This window comes from Symphalangus syndactylus, chromosome 8 (genome assembly GCF_028878055.3).
Source record: "Symphalangus syndactylus isolate Jambi chromosome 8, NHGRI_mSymSyn1-v2.1_pri, whole genome shotgun sequence".
Classification (NCBI taxonomy): Eukaryota; Metazoa; Chordata; class Mammalia; order Primates; family Hylobatidae; genus Symphalangus; species Symphalangus syndactylus.
This window is the reverse complement of record NC_072430.2, coordinates 116,268,181-116,287,065: the sequence shown is the minus strand read 5'-3', so window position 1 is coordinate 116,287,065 and position 18,885 is coordinate 116,268,181. Positions and strand designations below refer to the sequence as shown.

At 34.6% G+C, this 18,885-nt stretch overlaps 1 protein-coding gene across 4 annotated transcripts in view; it reads left to right on the top strand.

The window, feature by feature from the left end:
- Positions 1 to 18,885, top strand: part of ERBB4 (erb-b2 receptor tyrosine kinase 4) — a 1,169,745-nt gene that overhangs the window by 799,421 nt on the left and 351,439 nt on the right. For all 4 annotated transcript variants that reach the window (XM_055290486.2, XM_055290484.2, XM_055290487.2 and 1 more), the window contains one exon: positions 18,735 to 18,853. In XM_055290486.2, the coding sequence (XP_055146461.1) occupies positions 18,735 to 18,853 (119 nt within the window). The remainder of the gene's footprint in view (positions 1 to 18,734; positions 18,854 to 18,885) is intronic.

The window sequence follows — 18,885 nt, the reverse complement described above, 5'->3', positions numbered from 1 at the left end:
TCCAAAAAAAGCATTAGTCAGTACAAATAAAAATGTTAATAGTACTGAGGGTTGAGAAATCTTGTAATATGGGTGGATAATTGACTAGCCTGGGCCAGTCAAATTCTCTCTCCAGAGAATTTAGATTTGAGATCCAGAAGTGCTGGTTACACTACCTTAGAAACTTGAACCTGAAGAGATGTTAAAGCTAACTGAGGTTTCCATTTTTGAACTATGTATGTTAATGAGAAGCAGAAAGGAACAGTCCCCAAAGACACTAAAGAATAAAGCAGCCATACAAAGAGTTGAGGAAAGGAAGAATAACAATTTTTGACAATGTTTACCTCCTAGTTCTCTGGGTTTCATGAGGTCCAGCTACACTTCTGTCCTTAGGTTCCATAAGAAACACGATGTTCTTCTAGTATATTTGAATGGAGGGTTTTTGTTTGTTTGTTTGTTTGTTTGTTTTTTTGAGACAGAGTCTCGCTCTGTCACCCAGGCTGGAGTGCAGTGGTGCGATCTCAGCTCAGTGCAACCTCCGCCTCCCAGGTTCAAGCAATTCTCCTGCCTCAGCCTCACAAGTAGCTGGGATTACAGGCATGTGCCACCATGCCTGGCTAATTTTTTGTACTTTTATTAGATATGGGGTTTCGCCATGTTGTCCAGGCTGGTCTCAAACTCTTGACCTCAGGTGATCCACTTGCCTCGGCCTCCCAAAGTGCTAGGATTACAGGTGTGAGCCAGTGCACCCAGCCTGAATGGAGTTTTCTCACTTGCTACCAAATACAGGTGGGAGGAAGTCTTGACTAAGAAAATCATCAAGTTATAATTCATGCATCAAATCATCAGACATGAAATAACTTAATTCAGCTAATTTTTCAGCATAGAAACTATCCTTACTATAATCTAAAATTTGCTTAACGGCCACTGTGCTTACTCCACAAAGCCTACCAAATTTAAACTCAACAAATACCTGGACCTAATAAACAAGTACAAATTTTATTTTATTTTATATTATTTTGCTTTAGAGACAGTGTTTCTTTTGATAGTGATGGGGTGTCTCTTTGTTGCCCAGACTGTTCTCAAACTCCTGGCTTCAAGCAATCCTGTCTTCTTGGCCATCCAAAGTGCTGGGATTACAGGTGTGAGCCACCACACCGGCCAAATGTTAGAATAGTATACAAGTTAACATAGAACTTTATTAAATATTTCCATTTAAAAAATTCATTTTCCCAATATTCCTGTGAGTTAAAGAGGGCAGTTACATTAACCCCATTTTACAATTGAGGAAATATAAGCAGAGGAAATGCTTAAAGGGTTAAATTTACACAGCTAATACCTGGATTTTAACCTAAGTGTTCTTAATCTAAGGACAACTGTTTCCTGGATACAGTATTTTGTAGCACAGTTTAGTAGTCGAGGAAGCTGGACTTGAAATTAGCCAAAAGATACAAATCCCAGTTGTTTCCACTTGCTATCATGGGAAAATGACTTCATCTTTCAAAATATCATTACCACATCTATAAAATGGAGATAATTATACTTACCTAAGGGTTTTTGTTTTTTTTTTCTGGTGGTGGAGGGTGGGGGTCACAGTGAAATTCAACAATGCAGTTGAAGCACTTAAATAATTTTTAGCATATCCAAAACCCAATCAATAATAGCCGATATTATATTAAACTAGAAAGGATACTGTTAGAAAACTTATTCCAATTGAAATCTGAATGAATGAATATGGAAGGCAAACTCCTATAGGCCAGTTCCACCTTGTGAAGTCTACTGACACCTGGTGGCTGGGACATGGAAGAGCAAAAGCCCTGGAGTGGGATTGGAGGCTGCCTGTCCTTGACATTCATTCCTGTCCTCCTCTCTCTCTCTTAGTCTGAGCTACTTGAAAGCGAAATTACTTATCCATATTTAAAGAGCCCAGCATCCTGAGGCAAAGAGTATTTTGGAACTACTCAAAAATATACTTATTGTAAGATCACAATTTTAGAATTTAGGTTGTATTTTTTGAGAATTAGATCTCACGAGAGATTCCATAACAATATGAGACCTCCAGAGACCCCATACAGTTGTAACACACATGATTCATTTTTTTAAAGTCAGTTATTTTAGGCTTTCTCTAGATTTCCAGTGACCCTTCTGTTATTTAGAACATAATATTTACTCTTCGGTCCACTAAAGATACACTTACATCTGACCCTGACTTAACTTTTAAAAAATCAGAAAACATGCTATGTAAGTTTTTGACAATATTCTGCTTTTGTGGATTGACTATATAAAAGTACATTTTAGAGTCCGAAAGACATAATCATATGTTATTTACAAATGACCTATTTCCCTATGACTAAAATAAATTCACTTTAGTGAAGGCTTTTCTGGAAGTATTCAACTTCATGATTTACCAAATATTTCCTTATTTTTTATGGCTAAATTATTCTTTGAGACTTTCCATACATTGGGGAAAAGAGAAAAAAGTATTAAAAAGCCCCACACCTCAGCTAAGGAAACTGAAGTGAAGCATATATTTCATTGACTACACCTTATCAGTGCTGACATCTTCCCACAGGTGTCTCCTAGCAAATGTGCTGGGAGTTATCCTCTTTGTCACTAAATGGTGAGAAGCCACGCTAAAGACAAATGGCCCAGGCTCTGGGAGAACAAGTTCATGAAAATGAATGACTTGTTAGGGTGAAATGAAGCAAAGAGTGGCGATCAGATTGAAAACATCTCTGAATAGAGATACAGAGAAACAAAGAAGCCGGTCACAACAGCAGTGAGCTTCAGGGAAGGTCTGTGGGAGGCCAGAGGTTTTTAGACAGAAGAAATGAAGAAAAGGTTTTTGTTTTTGTTTTTAATGGATTTAGCTAAGTGGAAGAAGAATGTGAACAAACTGACAACTTACTACGAACAACAGTTCGCTGTGCAAACCTACCAGACAGAAATTTCAGTAAAATGTTTTACATTTTTAGTAAAATTTAGTACATTTTCAGTAAAATTTAGTAACATTTTGCAAGTTATTTTGTGTACTTTTTTGGGTGCCACAGTTAGCTTGATTGCATGTTGAATAATTTAATTGTGTCATTGTTCCTCCATAGCATTTAATTATGTTCAGACTGTAAACTGTGAAACTAATAGCTGTTTTTTAAAAATGTTTTCCTAACATATGAAATATTTTCTAGATAAATTCTTTAAAAAAACTCATTCAACTTAAAGAATGTTGTAAATATTAATGTAAGTAGATTGTGCTTGTAAAATCTAACCAAGTGTTCCCCTCTTCCTGTGTTACTCATGAGTCTGACTTTCTAAAACATCATGAATTTATTCTCCTTAAATCCTTCTGGATGTTAGAGCATCATGACCTTATAAACCTAACAAGAATATTTCTCACAGAGTTGCAAAGAGTCAAAATAGAACTTATGATTGGACACTGAGAGCTACATTACATGTGGAGCAGTGACTCAAACTTGAAAGTACTTTTAAGCTCAGTTAAATGGTGGCTGCACTGCTCCATAGCACAGCTTAAGTAAATTGATTCAGTGGATTAATGTAGTCGTGTCAGGGGAGACAAACTTATCTGCCATGTGAAGTCTGAAGCTTATGGAAGTATTATTTAGCAGGCTTACGGGTAAGAATGACAACTCTCTGTATTCATAAGAACTGAGTCGTAACGTCTGAGTTCTATAGGTTTTAGGTATGAGAAAGACTAAGGTTTAAGAAATAAATAATAATGATTAAAGAAACAAAGTTATCTCTGTCCCTGCAAGATATATGAAGCACACTTATCTCATTTAAAGTAGATACTGCATGTCCTTTTTTATCTTTAAGCACAATATCAGGCCAGCTCTCTCCAGTCTCCCATTATCAGAAAGGGTGGTTGTTTCATTTTACACATTCCTTTTGTCCTGCTAGACCTGGTGTTATCTCAGTCACTGCATTTGGAGTGAGGAGTGGGAAAAAGGCATATATCCAAATATTACAGTTTGATTTTCCTGACCCTTGCATACATTTTGCATTAAAGTAGTCATAATTGTGAAGTTTTCTAGGCTGATAACCACTCAATACACTCTTTAGTTTTCTAAGTTGCTTTATAAGTGATGTTTCTTGCTGATAAGCTGATTGAAAAATGTGAGTTTGACAATAGGTTAAAAACATTATTTATTGTAGAAGTTGAAATACCACAAAATTAATGAAGAAATGCATACTTTAACCACTGGAGTGAACAGATACACTTCTCTTCATTTAAATGTCATTAAGCTGACTAATGCATTACTTTAAGCAAAAGAAAAGTTCTTTTGATGGGATTTACCTCTTGCTTCTTACTTATGTTAGTCTTCCTAGACTATTATAAGTAATAGAATCTGCCAGGTTATCTCAAAATCTTTTTTTTAAATTAAAAAATAGAATAATAGTAAAATAAAGATAAGCACTGTATTTTTTTGTTGTAGATAATTGTTAATTTGGGTAGTACTACCCTGGCAAAATAAAACCTTGTTCCAAACAATATTTTATGTTATTTATTATTTCCTTACACCATAGACATTATAGAATGTGCTAGGAAAATTTAGAACTTATTTAGCATTTTCTTCAGTAATTTATTATGCTTGGGCATGAAGAAAATTGGCTTTAACATTTGCAATATGTTAAAAGTTTCAGTTTAATAGTAAAGGGGAAAAAAAAACAAAACCTTAGCCTGGCTTATGAATTTTATTTATTCTTAAGAAAAATGTTAGAAATATATACATCTCCTTTTATTTATTCAACAGTATATCTGGAACTCCTTTGAGATAGAATAATAAAATCTAACAAAATGATTATATATTTTTGTTCCTCAGAATTTCGGCAAGAAATGTTGCAGTTGAAAATTAAATTGTATCTTTCTCCATGAAATTTTCAACAGTTTCCTGTAGATTGTGAAACCAAACTGACAAATTATTTAGATAATAAACTAATTATACTCACACACATGCATACACATATAATTTGTCGAAAGTGTAATTGTATTTACATTCTTTGTGGAACAAATGTTGTTTAAAAAGAAGGTGCCGATGTGGTAAATATCCAATTAGAGCAGAGAAAAGCAAGCGGGAGCTAATGGGGAACAGGGAAAGAGCCGAGCCAGCAGGCCCCATCAATCAGGATAACAGCGAGTGTTTGTAAACGCCAACATTTTTAATTAAAACCCTTGTATTTTACTAATAACTTTGCACATCCATAAGCCTTCTTATTGATTTCAATTATTCCCATTTTTCTTTTTTTGGATTTATAGTTTCTGGAGATACTGTAAAATTAAAGTAAACATTACAATGAGATAATTACTTGATTACACTGACCATTTCAAAAAGTGCCCCAATAATTTACGGGTAGAAAATGAGAAAAATCTTCCCTGATGTGCTCTTCATTTTGACATAAGTTGATAATATTTGTTATAATTTAGTGACTTTTCTCAAAGATTTAAAAGAACAAGTTGTTTCATTTTAATTACAGGAGATGTATATATTTAAAATACTTTGTATATTACAGTTTAATGGGATTCAGGAGATATTACTTAATGACAAGCCAAGGGCTTCAGGGGTATAAAGGTATATAGAAAATTGTTCCTGTTCTGTGGGCATACTGTGGGTTAGATGCAAGACCAAGGTGAGGAATGTTGGAAATGATCAAAAAGAATATTAAACTGGGACGTTAGGTAACTAGAGATTTGGTCCCACCTCTAACTCAATTTAAGAACCTCAGTTTCAACAAGTTCCCTTATCTTTATCTCTCTCTCTCTGTCTATCATCTATCATCTAGTGTGTGTGTGTGTATGTATAACTACATATATAGTTATAGATTATATAGATACAGATACAGATTGGGAGAATGCAAACTGTGGGGTGTTGTGCAGATAGCTATTGTAAGCAGAGAGCTCAGAAAGTGAATACTCTGCATTTGAAGGATTACTAATAGGACATTGAGAAGAACAATTAGATATATCTGAAAGTTCTACCAGTAAAATAATTTTGTTATTTTGGTAGTGATGACAACTTATTCTGAAGTATTTGTGTCTTCACAGCAAAAGAGCTGACTGTCATTAGAGTAACTATATTTGACTATCAAAGAGAAAATTTCAAAATTACCTACATGTGACATGCTTCTGATGAATAGGACAGCCATACTATTTTGGCTACAGAAATGGAAAGAAGTGTGAGATTTTATTCTAGGAAAAGCAAGCACTTACATACCACTCTAATGGTTTGACAATTTAGCAGGCATGAAGAAAGATATTCTCCTTGAAGTTCTGCCTTAAAATTATTGAAATGTATTATATTCTTTTTCAAATTAATCAATTTGGTTAAAGAAATAATTAAGTAGGCCAGGCACAGTGGCTCACGCCTGTAATCCCAGCACTTTGGGAGGCCGAGGCGGGCAGATCACGAGGTCAGGAGATTGAGACCATCCTGGCTAACATGGTGAAACCCCGTCTCTACTAAAAATACAAAAAATTAGCCAGGTGTGGTGGTGGGCGCCTGTAGTCCCAGCTAGTCGGGAAGCTGAGGCAGGAGAATGGTGTGAACCCTGTAGGCGGAGCTTGCAGTGAGCCAAGATCACACCACTGCACTCTCCAGCCTGGGCAAAGAGGGAGACTCCATCTCAAAAAAAAAAAAAAAAAAAAAAAAAAAAAAAAAAGTTTAAGTAAACAGTATAGGGATGAAAGAGGATAAGAGGGGGTAACTGGATACAGGTCAACTTCTCTTGTGCCAAGCCACATTTTTGTCCATTATATTAAAATAAATGTGAGTTCACTAAATATCAGACATGTAAAGATTCCATTTCCGAAGACAATATAAATTTTATATATTACTCAGCAATTTATAATATTATCATGGCTGCATCTCTCCATTACCATGGGCACTTTCCAAAGAAATAGTCACTCTACTAATTTATGATGAGTTATAAAAACATACAAAAATATTTAAAAAATAATTTATATATATTACTATCTCACTGAAGACAGTTATTTTTGGTCTATCTAAAATATTTTTGCGCATGAATTTTGTTATAATGGAGCTGATAGAGCATTATGACCACAGGAATACCTACAAGTTTTGTTCTGATTTCAGTATTTCTTGAGTAACTGTCACACAGGATGATTATTTTCCTCTTTAATAAGGATGGTATATGTATTTAAGAAGTATGTAATTTCATTGACTAGAAGACAGAGAGGAAGAGGGAACTGAAAAAAAGACAGATTCTGATGTTATCAACTAGTTGCTGATAATTTAAAAAAACCAAGCTACAATATTTCACCAAGATGTAACCACAAAATTAAATGAATAGAGAACTACTGCATTCTAAGATAGAAATGCCCACGCTTTGAAAATGTCAGCTTTTCTAAAATTAAGCTATATTTTTAACTATCTTTAATAAATTACCAATGCTTTTTTTCTAAAGAATCTGTTAAAAATACATTTAATAAAATAGCCAGATGAGGCTAGGCGCGGTGGCTCACGCCTGTAATCCCAACACTTTGGGAGGCCGAGGTGGGCAGATCACGCGGTCAGGTGAAACCCCGTCTCTACCAAAACACAAAATTACAAAAATTAGCTGGGCTTGGTGGCACGTGCCTGTAGTCCCAGCTACTTGGGACACTGAGGCAGGATAATCGGTTGAACAGGGTAGGCAGAGGTTGCGGTGAGCCAAGATCGCACCGCTGCACTCCAGCCTGGTGACAGAGCGAGACTCTGTCTCAAAATAAATAAATAAATAAATAAATAGCCAGATGTTTGAAAAGAATAATCCTGTGGAATGATTTTCCCTATCAAGTATTAAAATGTTAAAAAGTAATAATTATTAAAACAGCATATAACTGGTTCAGAATGGTGTTGATTAAATGGAATCTAACAAAGTTAGACATTTGGAGGCAAATGTCTATAATGATTTAGTTTTTACAAAGGTGACATTTTTTAAAAATGACAAAAGCATAGATTATTTAACAAAGAGACTATGAATAAATGGTTCACTTATGGAATAAGATAATGTTAGATCCCTACAATAAAACAAAAGACAAGATGGGTTGTACATTAAAAGTTTAAAGAGCATAGGATAGACTATAGATAGTCTATATGTAGATAGACCTATACAGATTGATGAATTATAGATTAAAAATTTAAAAACACGTGGTATAACTGGAAGTACTAAGAAAAAAATAGTGATAAAAATTACAGAAAGATGACTGTCTTTTTAAACATGACATAACAAATACAAAATAAAATGTAAGAAAAAGATCATTTTCTGGCCAGCCATGATGGCTCATGCCTGAAATCCCAGCACTTTAGGAGGCCGAGGCAGGTGGATCACTTGAGGTCAGGAGTTTGAGACCAACCTGGCCAACATGGTGAAACCCCATCTCTACTAAAAATGCAAAAAATAGCCAGGCATGGTATTGAGCACCTGTAATCTCAGCTATTTGGGAGGCTGGGGCATGAGAATCACTCGAACCCAGGAGGCAGAGGTTGCAGTGAGCCAAGATCATACCATTGCACTCTAGCCTGGGCAACGGAGGAAACTCCATCTCAAAAAAAAAAAAAAAAAAAAAAAAAAAGAGGGCCGGGCGTGATGGCTCATGCCTGTAACCGCAGCACTCTAGGAGGCCAAGGCAGGTGGATCACCTGAGTTCAGGTGTTCAAGACCAGCCTGGCCAACATGGTGAAACCCTGTCTCTACTAAAAATACAAAAAATTAGCTGGGTGTGGTGGCAGGCGCCTGTAATCCCAGCTACTCGAGAGGCTGAGGCAGGAGAATCCCTTGAACCTGGGAGGCGGAGGCTGCAGTGAGTCGAGATCATGCCACTTCACTCCAGCCTGGGCAACAGAGCGAAACTCTGTCTCAAAAAAAAAAAAGAAAAGAAAGGAAAAAGATTATTTTAACTGCATTATAGTTAAGTATAGTTTTGTATTTTTAAAATAATTTTAATTTCTTCTATCACTTACTTTTGTTTCACTGCACCTTATATTTTTAAAATCCTTTCATTTCAGGACATAGAGAACAATCTCTTTTTTTTTTTTTTTTTTGACAGAGTCTTGCTTGTCACCCAGGCTGGAGTGCAGTGGCTGCACTGCAGAGGCTCCGCCTCCCAGGTTCATGCCATTCTCCTGCCTCAGCCTCCTGAGTAGCTGAGACTATAGGCGCCCGCCACCACGCCTGGCTAATTTTTTTGTATTTTCAGTAGATATGGGGTTTCACCATGTTAGCCAGGATGGTCTCAATCTCCTGACCTCGTGACCCGCCCACCTCGGCCTCCCAAAGTGCTGGGATTACAGGCGTGAGCCACTGCGCCCAGCTTTTTTTTTTTTTTTTAATGCTACAGCTATTTCCCAAGTTATGGTTGTACTATAATTTACTTAACAAATTCCTCATTAGTGGACATTTAGGTTACATTGTATTATTCTCAGTTACAATTAATGAACATTTTTATATACGCATTTGTCCACAGATGCACATTCTTCAATAAGTCAGATTTCTAGAAATAGAACTGCTTGGTCACATGTGAATTTACATACACAAATTTGATAGAGACAAATTAGTCTTCAAAAACTCATGTATCAGTTTATATACCCACTAATAGTTTGCCCAATTCTTCACCCTCATCAAAACTAGAAACTTCCTGGAATACTCTGAAGAAGTGGTGATCTGTCTTAGAGATGTCTGAACATTACTTTAGATTTGCTCATAAACAAGTAAGTTTATTTCCGTTTTAATTTTCTTATCAATAAAATGAGAAATTTGGACTAGATGGTATTTATTGGTTCAACAGATATTTGTCCATTTATTACCTAATATTTTTTTTTAATTTTAACATTCTGTATTTTCAATTTTTTAAAATATTTTTGAGACAAAATTTTTAAATATTTATTATTTTTTCAAAAATTTTTAAATATTTTCTGCTGCATGGCCCAGGCTGGAGGACAGTGACATGATCTCAGCTCGCTGCAATCTCAGTCTCGCAGGTTCAAGCGATTCTCCTGCCTCTGCCTGGCTAATTTTTGTATTTTTAGTAGAGACAGGGTTTCTTCATTTTGGCCAGGCTGGTCTTGAACTCCTGCCCTCAAGTGATCCGCCTGCCTCCGCCTCCCAAATGCTGGGTGTATAGGTGTGAGTCACCACTCCTGGCCCTTCTGTGGGTATTTTCATTGCAAAATTGAGTGAGAGAGAGATTATATTTATTTTCCTCTACTAATATTTTGGATAGGGAATTAGAATAAGCAAAAGAAAGAAAGAAATTTTTTGGTTTTTTTTGTTTGTTTGTTTGTTTGTTTTTCTATCAGGTTAGATGTGGAGATGTCTGTTGTAATGCATAGTGATTTAAAAAATTTGAATACCAACTTTTCCATATTTCTTGGTTTGTGAAAGATTTATGATATAATTATGACAATTTTTTTACTACTTTATCTGTAGCCTGTCATTTATAGGCAGATTTTAAGGTGCAGACCTCAATTCTAATTTTAAAAAATATTCTTAAAAATACTATGGTATTCTTATGCAGATTCATACTCTTCCTTTATTGCCTTGAAATCAATATCAACAGGCCTGTGAGGAATATGCAAAATAACTCTTACTCACTCTCAAGAATATTTTTATAGTTAATGTAACAAGGCAATATTATTTTTTGAATCTTCACTCACAAACTGTGGAGATGCTAACAGCCTATTAAGAAGGGAGAATTTCCCTGGTGACCAAGTGTGTAGTTTAAAATCAGCTTTAAGGTCCCTCAATGAATCATTGATCATGTCTTTATAAAATAGGTTGAATAAAACTTCGTTAAATAAATGAATAAAGCAGGTGGTGATAAAGAATGGATTAGACAGAATCCCTTACCTCTTTGACACAACTAACAATATTATCATGTCATAGTCCGTGGGTCACCAGAGATTCATCAGGTCAAACCTGATTAGCAGCTGCCAAAATATGGGCCTACTCTTTTTTTGTGTTTGTTTTTTGTTTTTTGAGACGGAGTCTCAGTCACACAGGCTAGAGTGCAATGGCACGATCTTGGCTCACTGCAACTTCCGCCTCCCGGGTTCAAGTGATTCTCCTACCTCAGCCTCCTGAGTAGCTGGGATTACAGGTGCGCGCCACCATGCCCGGCTAATTTTTGTATTTTTTAGTAGAGACGGGGTTTCTTTTTTAGTAGAGATGGGGTTTCACCATGTTGGTCATGCTGGTCACTCCTGACCTCGTGATTTGCCTGCCTCGGCCTTCCAAAGTGCTGGGATTAGAGGTGTGAGCCACCACGTCCGGCCTGGCTCTACTTTTATTAACTGACTCTGAATGTCATTTTCAGTAGGGACCGTACAGCTATTTGCTATGTTTTCCAGGGGAACTACAGAGGTTATTGCATTTTGGATTAAACAGTTATTTTACCTTTGGAGTATATACTTCATGATATGGCCTAGTCGGTTTATTTAAAGTAGCTACCACCAAACCAATTAGGAATTAGGAATAAAAGAAAATTAGTTGTATTTTATTTTGTATTGTGAAAATGTGTATGATTGTGGTCATTTAGAAGCCCAGATACTTTTTGATAATTCCATTTTGCTAGGTCTAATTATTTTTTTTTTCAAAAAAGACCTCTGAGAGCCTTTTTAAATATGTTAGATCATACATTGTGGCTGGTTAAAAGAATTGAAAAATCCTTAAAGTGCAAAATTATTTTCCTGTAAAAATTAGGATATAGGCTTATGATGACGCCTTACTCTGTGAAGCAACAATTTTTGACTTATTTCTTCTGCGATTTAATATGAGATAGGAAAGAACATTCTAGTTTAAGACCAACCCAGCTCTGACTCTGCCTTTCCATCTATGGGAACCTTTCATTAGAAATAAGAGAGTGCCTTGGTGCAGGAGTTTGGAAATATTGGCTTATAAAATCTACTTCTAAAAATCTTAAGGCTCCAAATAAAAAAAAAATGAATTTTCTGACACCTTCCCCAGACTTACTGAGTCAGAATATAGGAGATGGGCCAGACATCTTTATTTTAAATCTTTCTATTTGGCTTTTAGTTTCTACCTGGCCCTGGACACACAAGTGTGTTCAATTATTCTCCCTTGGAAGAATGAATAACAGTGTATAGTTTGGCATTGGTTTCATTGAACCTGATTTTTTACACATGCTCTATAAGTAATGCCTCTTCTTGGATGGTCTGTGAGCTTTATTTGTTTCACTTTAAGTGTATCCTGTTGATAGCTTTCTTAAAACATGTTACACAACCCAAAGTGTTCGGTTTTTTAGTCACAATTTCATCATTAATAGGAATAAATATTGAATCTTAGAGCTAGAGGGTACAATCTAGAGAACATTTCATCAAGCCTCCTATCTTGAATTAAGTGGATGTGTAAAGCATGTTGAAGAGATTTCTTTTATAATACTGACAAATAAACACTTAAGAAGCCCATTACAGTATTTTTATCTCTCTAATAGTCAGTAATTCTTCCTCACATCCGACCTATATCACCTCTACTTTAACCCAAGTATTTCTCCCTTCTAGTTCAAACCTCCAAGAATGTAACTGGAAACAGTGTAATAAAAACATTCCATTCAAATACTATCTAGTTAATGAACATATGTTTTATGAACACAATTTGTCAAAATTTTGACAACAAAAGTAGAATAGAGGCAGCATAGAGGTATGAGTCTTTGAATAAAAACTGAAATAAAATTTTAAAAAATAAAATAAATATGCTTTAAAATGTGCTTAGCAGTGGAATTGGGGATTGCTCCAAGATACTTTTCACTCAGACAGCTGCTGGGTGAGAGAAGGGAAGTTTTCTACTGGTATCTCATTTATCCATAATGTTTGCCTTCAGCACCAGTGAGGCAATATTTCCATCGAAAATATAGGTAATTTCCCTCCCAAATTTTCCTATACCTACTTGCACATCAATTTTTGTTTGTTTGATTTTCCAATTAGTGATAGGGACCTTTACAACGCAAATAGGAAATTAAAGCAAGAAGTCACTGTGATTAAGTTTCAGACAAGGAATAATCAGTCAATCAAATGGTGTAAATGACTTAAAATTTTCTTCTCCCATTTGACTGATTAGAATAAAGGTTCTCAACTCTAGACTGAATATTGGAATCCCAGGGAGCTTATTAAAACTACCAAAGCTCCTAGAAAGTTGCCAGCGATTTTAATTTAATAGAAACTAGGTGATTCTCAGGTATTGCATTTTTTAAAAATACTCTATATTCTGCTACTCAATATGGGGTATGTAGATGAGTAGGTAGAGACATTACTTGGGAGCTTAATAGAAATGGGCTTATTAAAAAGTCTTGGGCCCCACTGATACCAACTGAATGAAAAGTTTTACTTACAGAAGAATTCCAATATTCAAGTTTGAAAGACTGTTAGTTGATCTAGTATACAACCCAGTTCAGAACCACTGGTTAGAGGAAATGAAGATAATCAAAAGGCACTGAAGGAGAGAAGACAGAGGAGATAAGGAAAGAGGAAGGAGATGGGGGAGGAGGAAGAAGTGTCAGAGTGTAAAAAGACACAAAGACTTTGCCTGAATTTATCCCTATTTCTGTTGTTAATGGGTGAACAGAGATCTTTTGTCTTGTCATTGTGATGTCAGTGCTCTGTTTTGCATTATTTATGAATATTCTTTGTCTTTTTTGCTATTGTTGCTAGGAAGCAACAATAAATATTTAATTGGTAAATTGCCAAGCTTCTTCAAGTAAAATAAATTTGTTCTAAGGGAGTAACTTTAATCACAGTATTGGTTATCATTATATTGAAAGAAGTAATTAAGCCATAGTTCTTATTAGTGAGATACTGGTAAGATTAAGCTACTTAATGATTTTTTTAATATTTTTTGACTTGATAGATATTCTCTCAGTAGTATTGGCTTACCATGAAATGTTTGATTCCTTAAATGTTACCCATCTAATTCTCATGGCTATTTTGAGTGAATTCACATTCCCCATGTCAAGTTTACTGACCCGAATATAAGGAGTTTAACGTCCCAGTTTTAAATTTTATATTAATCATATTTAGTGCATACCACCAATGAAAAAGCTAGTTAATATTGGACCCAAATATTTTAATGCACCCAGTGAAGCAATTTAGAAAGGAAACTAAATACAAGGAAAAAAATGTAATGAAGTATTTGAGTAAGAATGGAATTAATAAAAACCAAAGCAATTATAAGTTAATGTTCCTATAGAGGCTGACTTATCTCATTGATTTCAGGAATTATTTTTTGTTTTGTGTCCCCATTGTAATAAAATGAGTATAATTTGATAAGTTTATTCACATTAAATAATGCTTATTAATCAAAAAATGTTACTAAATGAATTTACTCTCTGGTGCCTTTCCACTTGTCTTGCATGTAGCCTTGAATTGTACAAAAGGAATGTTTTCTTTCTCGATACAAGTCTCATATAATAATATAAAGAAATATTTTTTAACCCCATTACTGTTTAGCAATTAAGCTTGTTGTTTTGTTCTTTTTGCCTACCTTTTATGTGTCCAAATGCTTCCTGCTTACTGAATTTTCATTTGGAATTAAGGGATGTAAAAATGTTGATGGTGAAAAGCCCTATATTTAATGTTGAATGTAATTTACTTTGAAAGAAAATCAATTATAGACTGATTTTGGAAACTGAAAGCCATAATTCCCTTTTAACATGTTAAATAAAAATTGTAGAATGCATCTGCATTTGGATAATAATTTAGAGGCATTTTTTGCATGTTTCTAAAAAGGAATATAATATCAGAAATCAATGTGTCCTGAAAAAATATGAAATATTTGAACATTATGTGGAAAATTTGCTATTTTCAAAAATTTGAAGTTTTTTCAACACAAATGATTAAATAATTTAAAATATTTTAATAGTTCCACAGTATAATAATTGCTATTGAATCTAAGATTGTACTAAATTGGATTATATTTCTAAAATATTATTTTCATATTTAAATAGTGTACTCAATGAGAGAAATGATTTTAACATGAACACTTAAAAAATAATTTTAAACTAAATTCAGGGTTACTTGTCTTATCATTGTAATTATTTTCTACATTAATTTTCTCATTTGGCAGGAAAAACCAAAGTAAATACAGAGAAACAAACATTTTGTCTAGTTACTTTAAATCACCATAGAGTTAAAAATAAAAAGTAACACTTAGACATATCTGTCTATGATTAAAATATGATGTGACTTATAAGATTGTTGACTCCATGCTATTGTTTTCCGGCCGAGCAATAGCTGTCAGATAGAAGCAAATTGATAAACTGTCCTGTGATAACACATTTCAAATCTAGTTATTTATTTATTTAACATATGTCTGCTATTTTAATTAGTGGCTGTTGATGCATCGAAGCGCTTTATTGAATTTGGAAGAGAAGAATTGTGTTTGAATTTATTCTGTACAAAACTGTCTGTTAAAAGTGTTTCCTTTAAAAAATTTCATTTATATTGTGTGAATTACTAATTAGGGCATCTAAACAAATTTACCACTTGGTTAAAAGATAGAAATATCAATATAAGCACAATGTATGCATGAAGAGTTAATGAAAGGATATAAATTGTTTGGGTACATATTTTATATATATATATATATATAATGTGTGTATCAAATATAAATAAAACTATGTAAGTGCCAGTTACAGTTACAAACAGTAATACACCTAGAAACAAAATAAATGGAATAAATAATAATATGTTAGATGGTAATTGATGCTGTAACAAAATACAGGACGGAAGGGAGGGAGATGAAAGAAAGAGAAAAAAGACGATGAAGGTTCATAAGGAGTCAGTTGATTGGGAAAGATTCGGTATTAAACAGGGGCAGTCTTCAATACAAAGGTGTGATTTGGTCAAAGACTTAAAGAAAGTGAAGGGACAGTCCAAGAGGATTTATTATATAGAATTTTGTACCAGTATACTAATAGAAGAAATAATTTATTTTGAAGTTTAATGTAACCAAAATTACAAATACAAAATATACCTTCACAAACCCAGATATAAAAATTTGATTAGTTTCCAAATCTTCTATAAGCTTATGGTAAAAAATAGCATGTAACCTTATTTTTACAAAATAAAAACATGACAGAGGGTGAGTCCAAGTGCCATTTTAGTTTAAACTTTATTTGATGCTTGTATTGATTGTACTACATAGAGAATAATTAGATCACGTCAAATGGAAGAATATTCTTTATATTTCAATATTGTGCATTATTTTATGAATATCATCATCATGTTCAATGGAAAAGGATCCAACTAAAAATATGAAATCATGAACTAATCAACAGCAGAATTTAAGGAGCATTTAAACATTAGTATTTTAATATTTGTCTCTTTATATTTCTTAGTGACCTACCTCTTTAACTCTATACACCTTTTTGTCTCTCTGATAAATATATTAAGCCCCGAGGAGATACTGCCATTGAGTTGACAATATATGATTTACCTATTTACTTGAAGGGGATACTTACTTATATTGTGTATTAAGTACCAAACCCTGTGTTTATAACTGAAAATTAAAACTTAAGTAAGACAATAAACTTCAATAAACCCATAGGTTAGTTGGGGTGAGGTAGAGGCAAACTTGAAAAAAATACAATGTATAAAGGCAATAAAAATATCTAAGTTGATGAGCACTGTTAATAGGGACCATGTAAAGCACTTTATACCTGTATATTTATCTTCAATCCTATTAGATGGCTACTAACTCCATCTTAAAAATGGTGAGGTAAAATACAGAATGGTTAAATAACTTGCCCATATAACATGGATATATTTTGGATTTGAGCCTAGATCTTCAGACTACATAGACTGCTGCATTAACTTTATCTTCTTGCTTGTTCAGAAGCAATAGTGAGAAAATAACTCAGCTTGGAGCTGTGTCTGGAAAGGTTTCAGAGCAAGTATTTCCTAGGCTGAGAAGCTAGGAAAGGTTTTTAACATGGAGAAATGCCTTGTGAAGAAGCAATGAGAATCACAACTGAATTGCAAGTGGTATTTCTATCTGGCTGGACGTGAGAAACAGAGTAATGTGATTCCTGGAAGGGCAGAGATGGTGGTCAACTTACAGAGGGCTTTTGTCCCTTGCTTAAGGTTTAATCCTTTAGTAGGGGGATGGTCATAAGTTTCATACTGTGAATCAACACTGATTTATAGGTGTTGGCTTACAGGTTCAAGCCATTAGTTTTACGGCATTATGGAGGATTAACTGGAAGGAAAAGATGGGATCTGAGAAAACTTTTAGAACACTACGTAATCATTTAGAGATAGGCTTTTGAGTAAAGTTGGAATAGAGAGGAGGGAAAGTACTGAGGAATATTTAGAAAACTATTGCTAATACTTGACAATTTTATTAGGTAGGAGAAGTGATGATAAGAGGATAGGAGACAGAAAATACATTGCAGATTACTAGCGAGCTACTGGATATATGGTGCTTCCATTAATTGAGACAAGGGAACTTAGAAGAGAAATACACTCAGTAGTGGGTGTGGGAAGAAGAGTTATGTTTTGTTTTATACACCTTGCATATCAAAACGGGGACTTCTGTAGACAGCTGGAAATGCACGCCGTAGCTCCACAGAGAACTCAATTCTAGATCTGAAAGTCATTTACTGATAGATAGTATGTTAAGTAGAAGATGAATGACTTTTATCCAGGAATGAGCCCATAGTCCCCCCAAAATTGTCAAGAACAAGTCTGGGGAATGCTAATGTTTATGAGGCAGAGTCTTGATAAGGTAGCAACAAAGAAAGCTTAGAAGATCTGTTTAAAAATATAGGAAGAAACAAGGCTGAAGTGGAAATACAGAAACCACGAAGTGATATACTATACATATCCTGTAAAACTCATACCTTAAATACCCTAAAAATATTTTTGGAATAAGTGAGATAAGCAGAATTGTGTCTCTTATTACTATAATGTTGATGGCCTTTCGTATTGCTTATACCAAAGTGTACCTTGATACAATGCTGTCAGCTTGGATTGAAGCATGTTATAAGAAAAGATCAATGATAATTTTTGTTGTGTTTACTATGAATGGCTTTCTTTCCTTCCTTCTTTCTTTCCTTCCTCCTTTCCCTCCCCTCCCATACCCTCCTTCTTCCTTCCTTCCTTTCTTTCCTTGTGTAAAATATTATGTGAATTAACTAAACATTTATGTGTCCCTTTTCTGCATTGACTACTAAAAGTCTTAGACTCATTTCTGGGGACACTTTCTACTAGGACCTTACTATACACATTGTGTGAATTGACTTCACCTTTCCTAGCCTGCCAAATGTCTCATTTAGTTATCTCAATTTTCCTTTGTTTTTAATTTTAGAGGCAGAGTCCCACTATACTGCCCAAGCTGGAGTGCAGTGACTATTCACAAATGCAGTCATAGCCCACTGCATCTTTGAACTACTGGCCTCAAGCAATCCTCCTGTCTCAGCCTCCCAAGTAGTTGGGATTACGGGCACACTCCACTGTGCCTGACTTCAAATTGGATTCTTTCTTTTAAGTTGTATGATCATCATAAAGCATTGTAATTATTTGCTGAAACAAGAAAGAATATAAAAATGAAATAATTATAAATTAATTTTGGAAATTTTTGTATAACAATTTTGATCTAGTTGTAAACCTCATTCATTAAATGTTTGCTGAATTGAGTCAAAGATAGGGTGAGAAATTGTCACTCCAGAACTCAGCTTATGAGTTTCTCTTGGTGGCAGACTTTGATCATGGTCCTATCTCTGTCTTCTGCAGTGACAAGGACGGTGTGTGCAGAACAATGTGACGGCAGATGCTACGGACCTTACGTCAGTGACTGCTGCCATCGAGAATGTGCTGGAGGCTGCTCAGGACCTAAGGACACAGACTGCTTTGTATGTCTGTGATTTCTCTGTTTTATTATCCT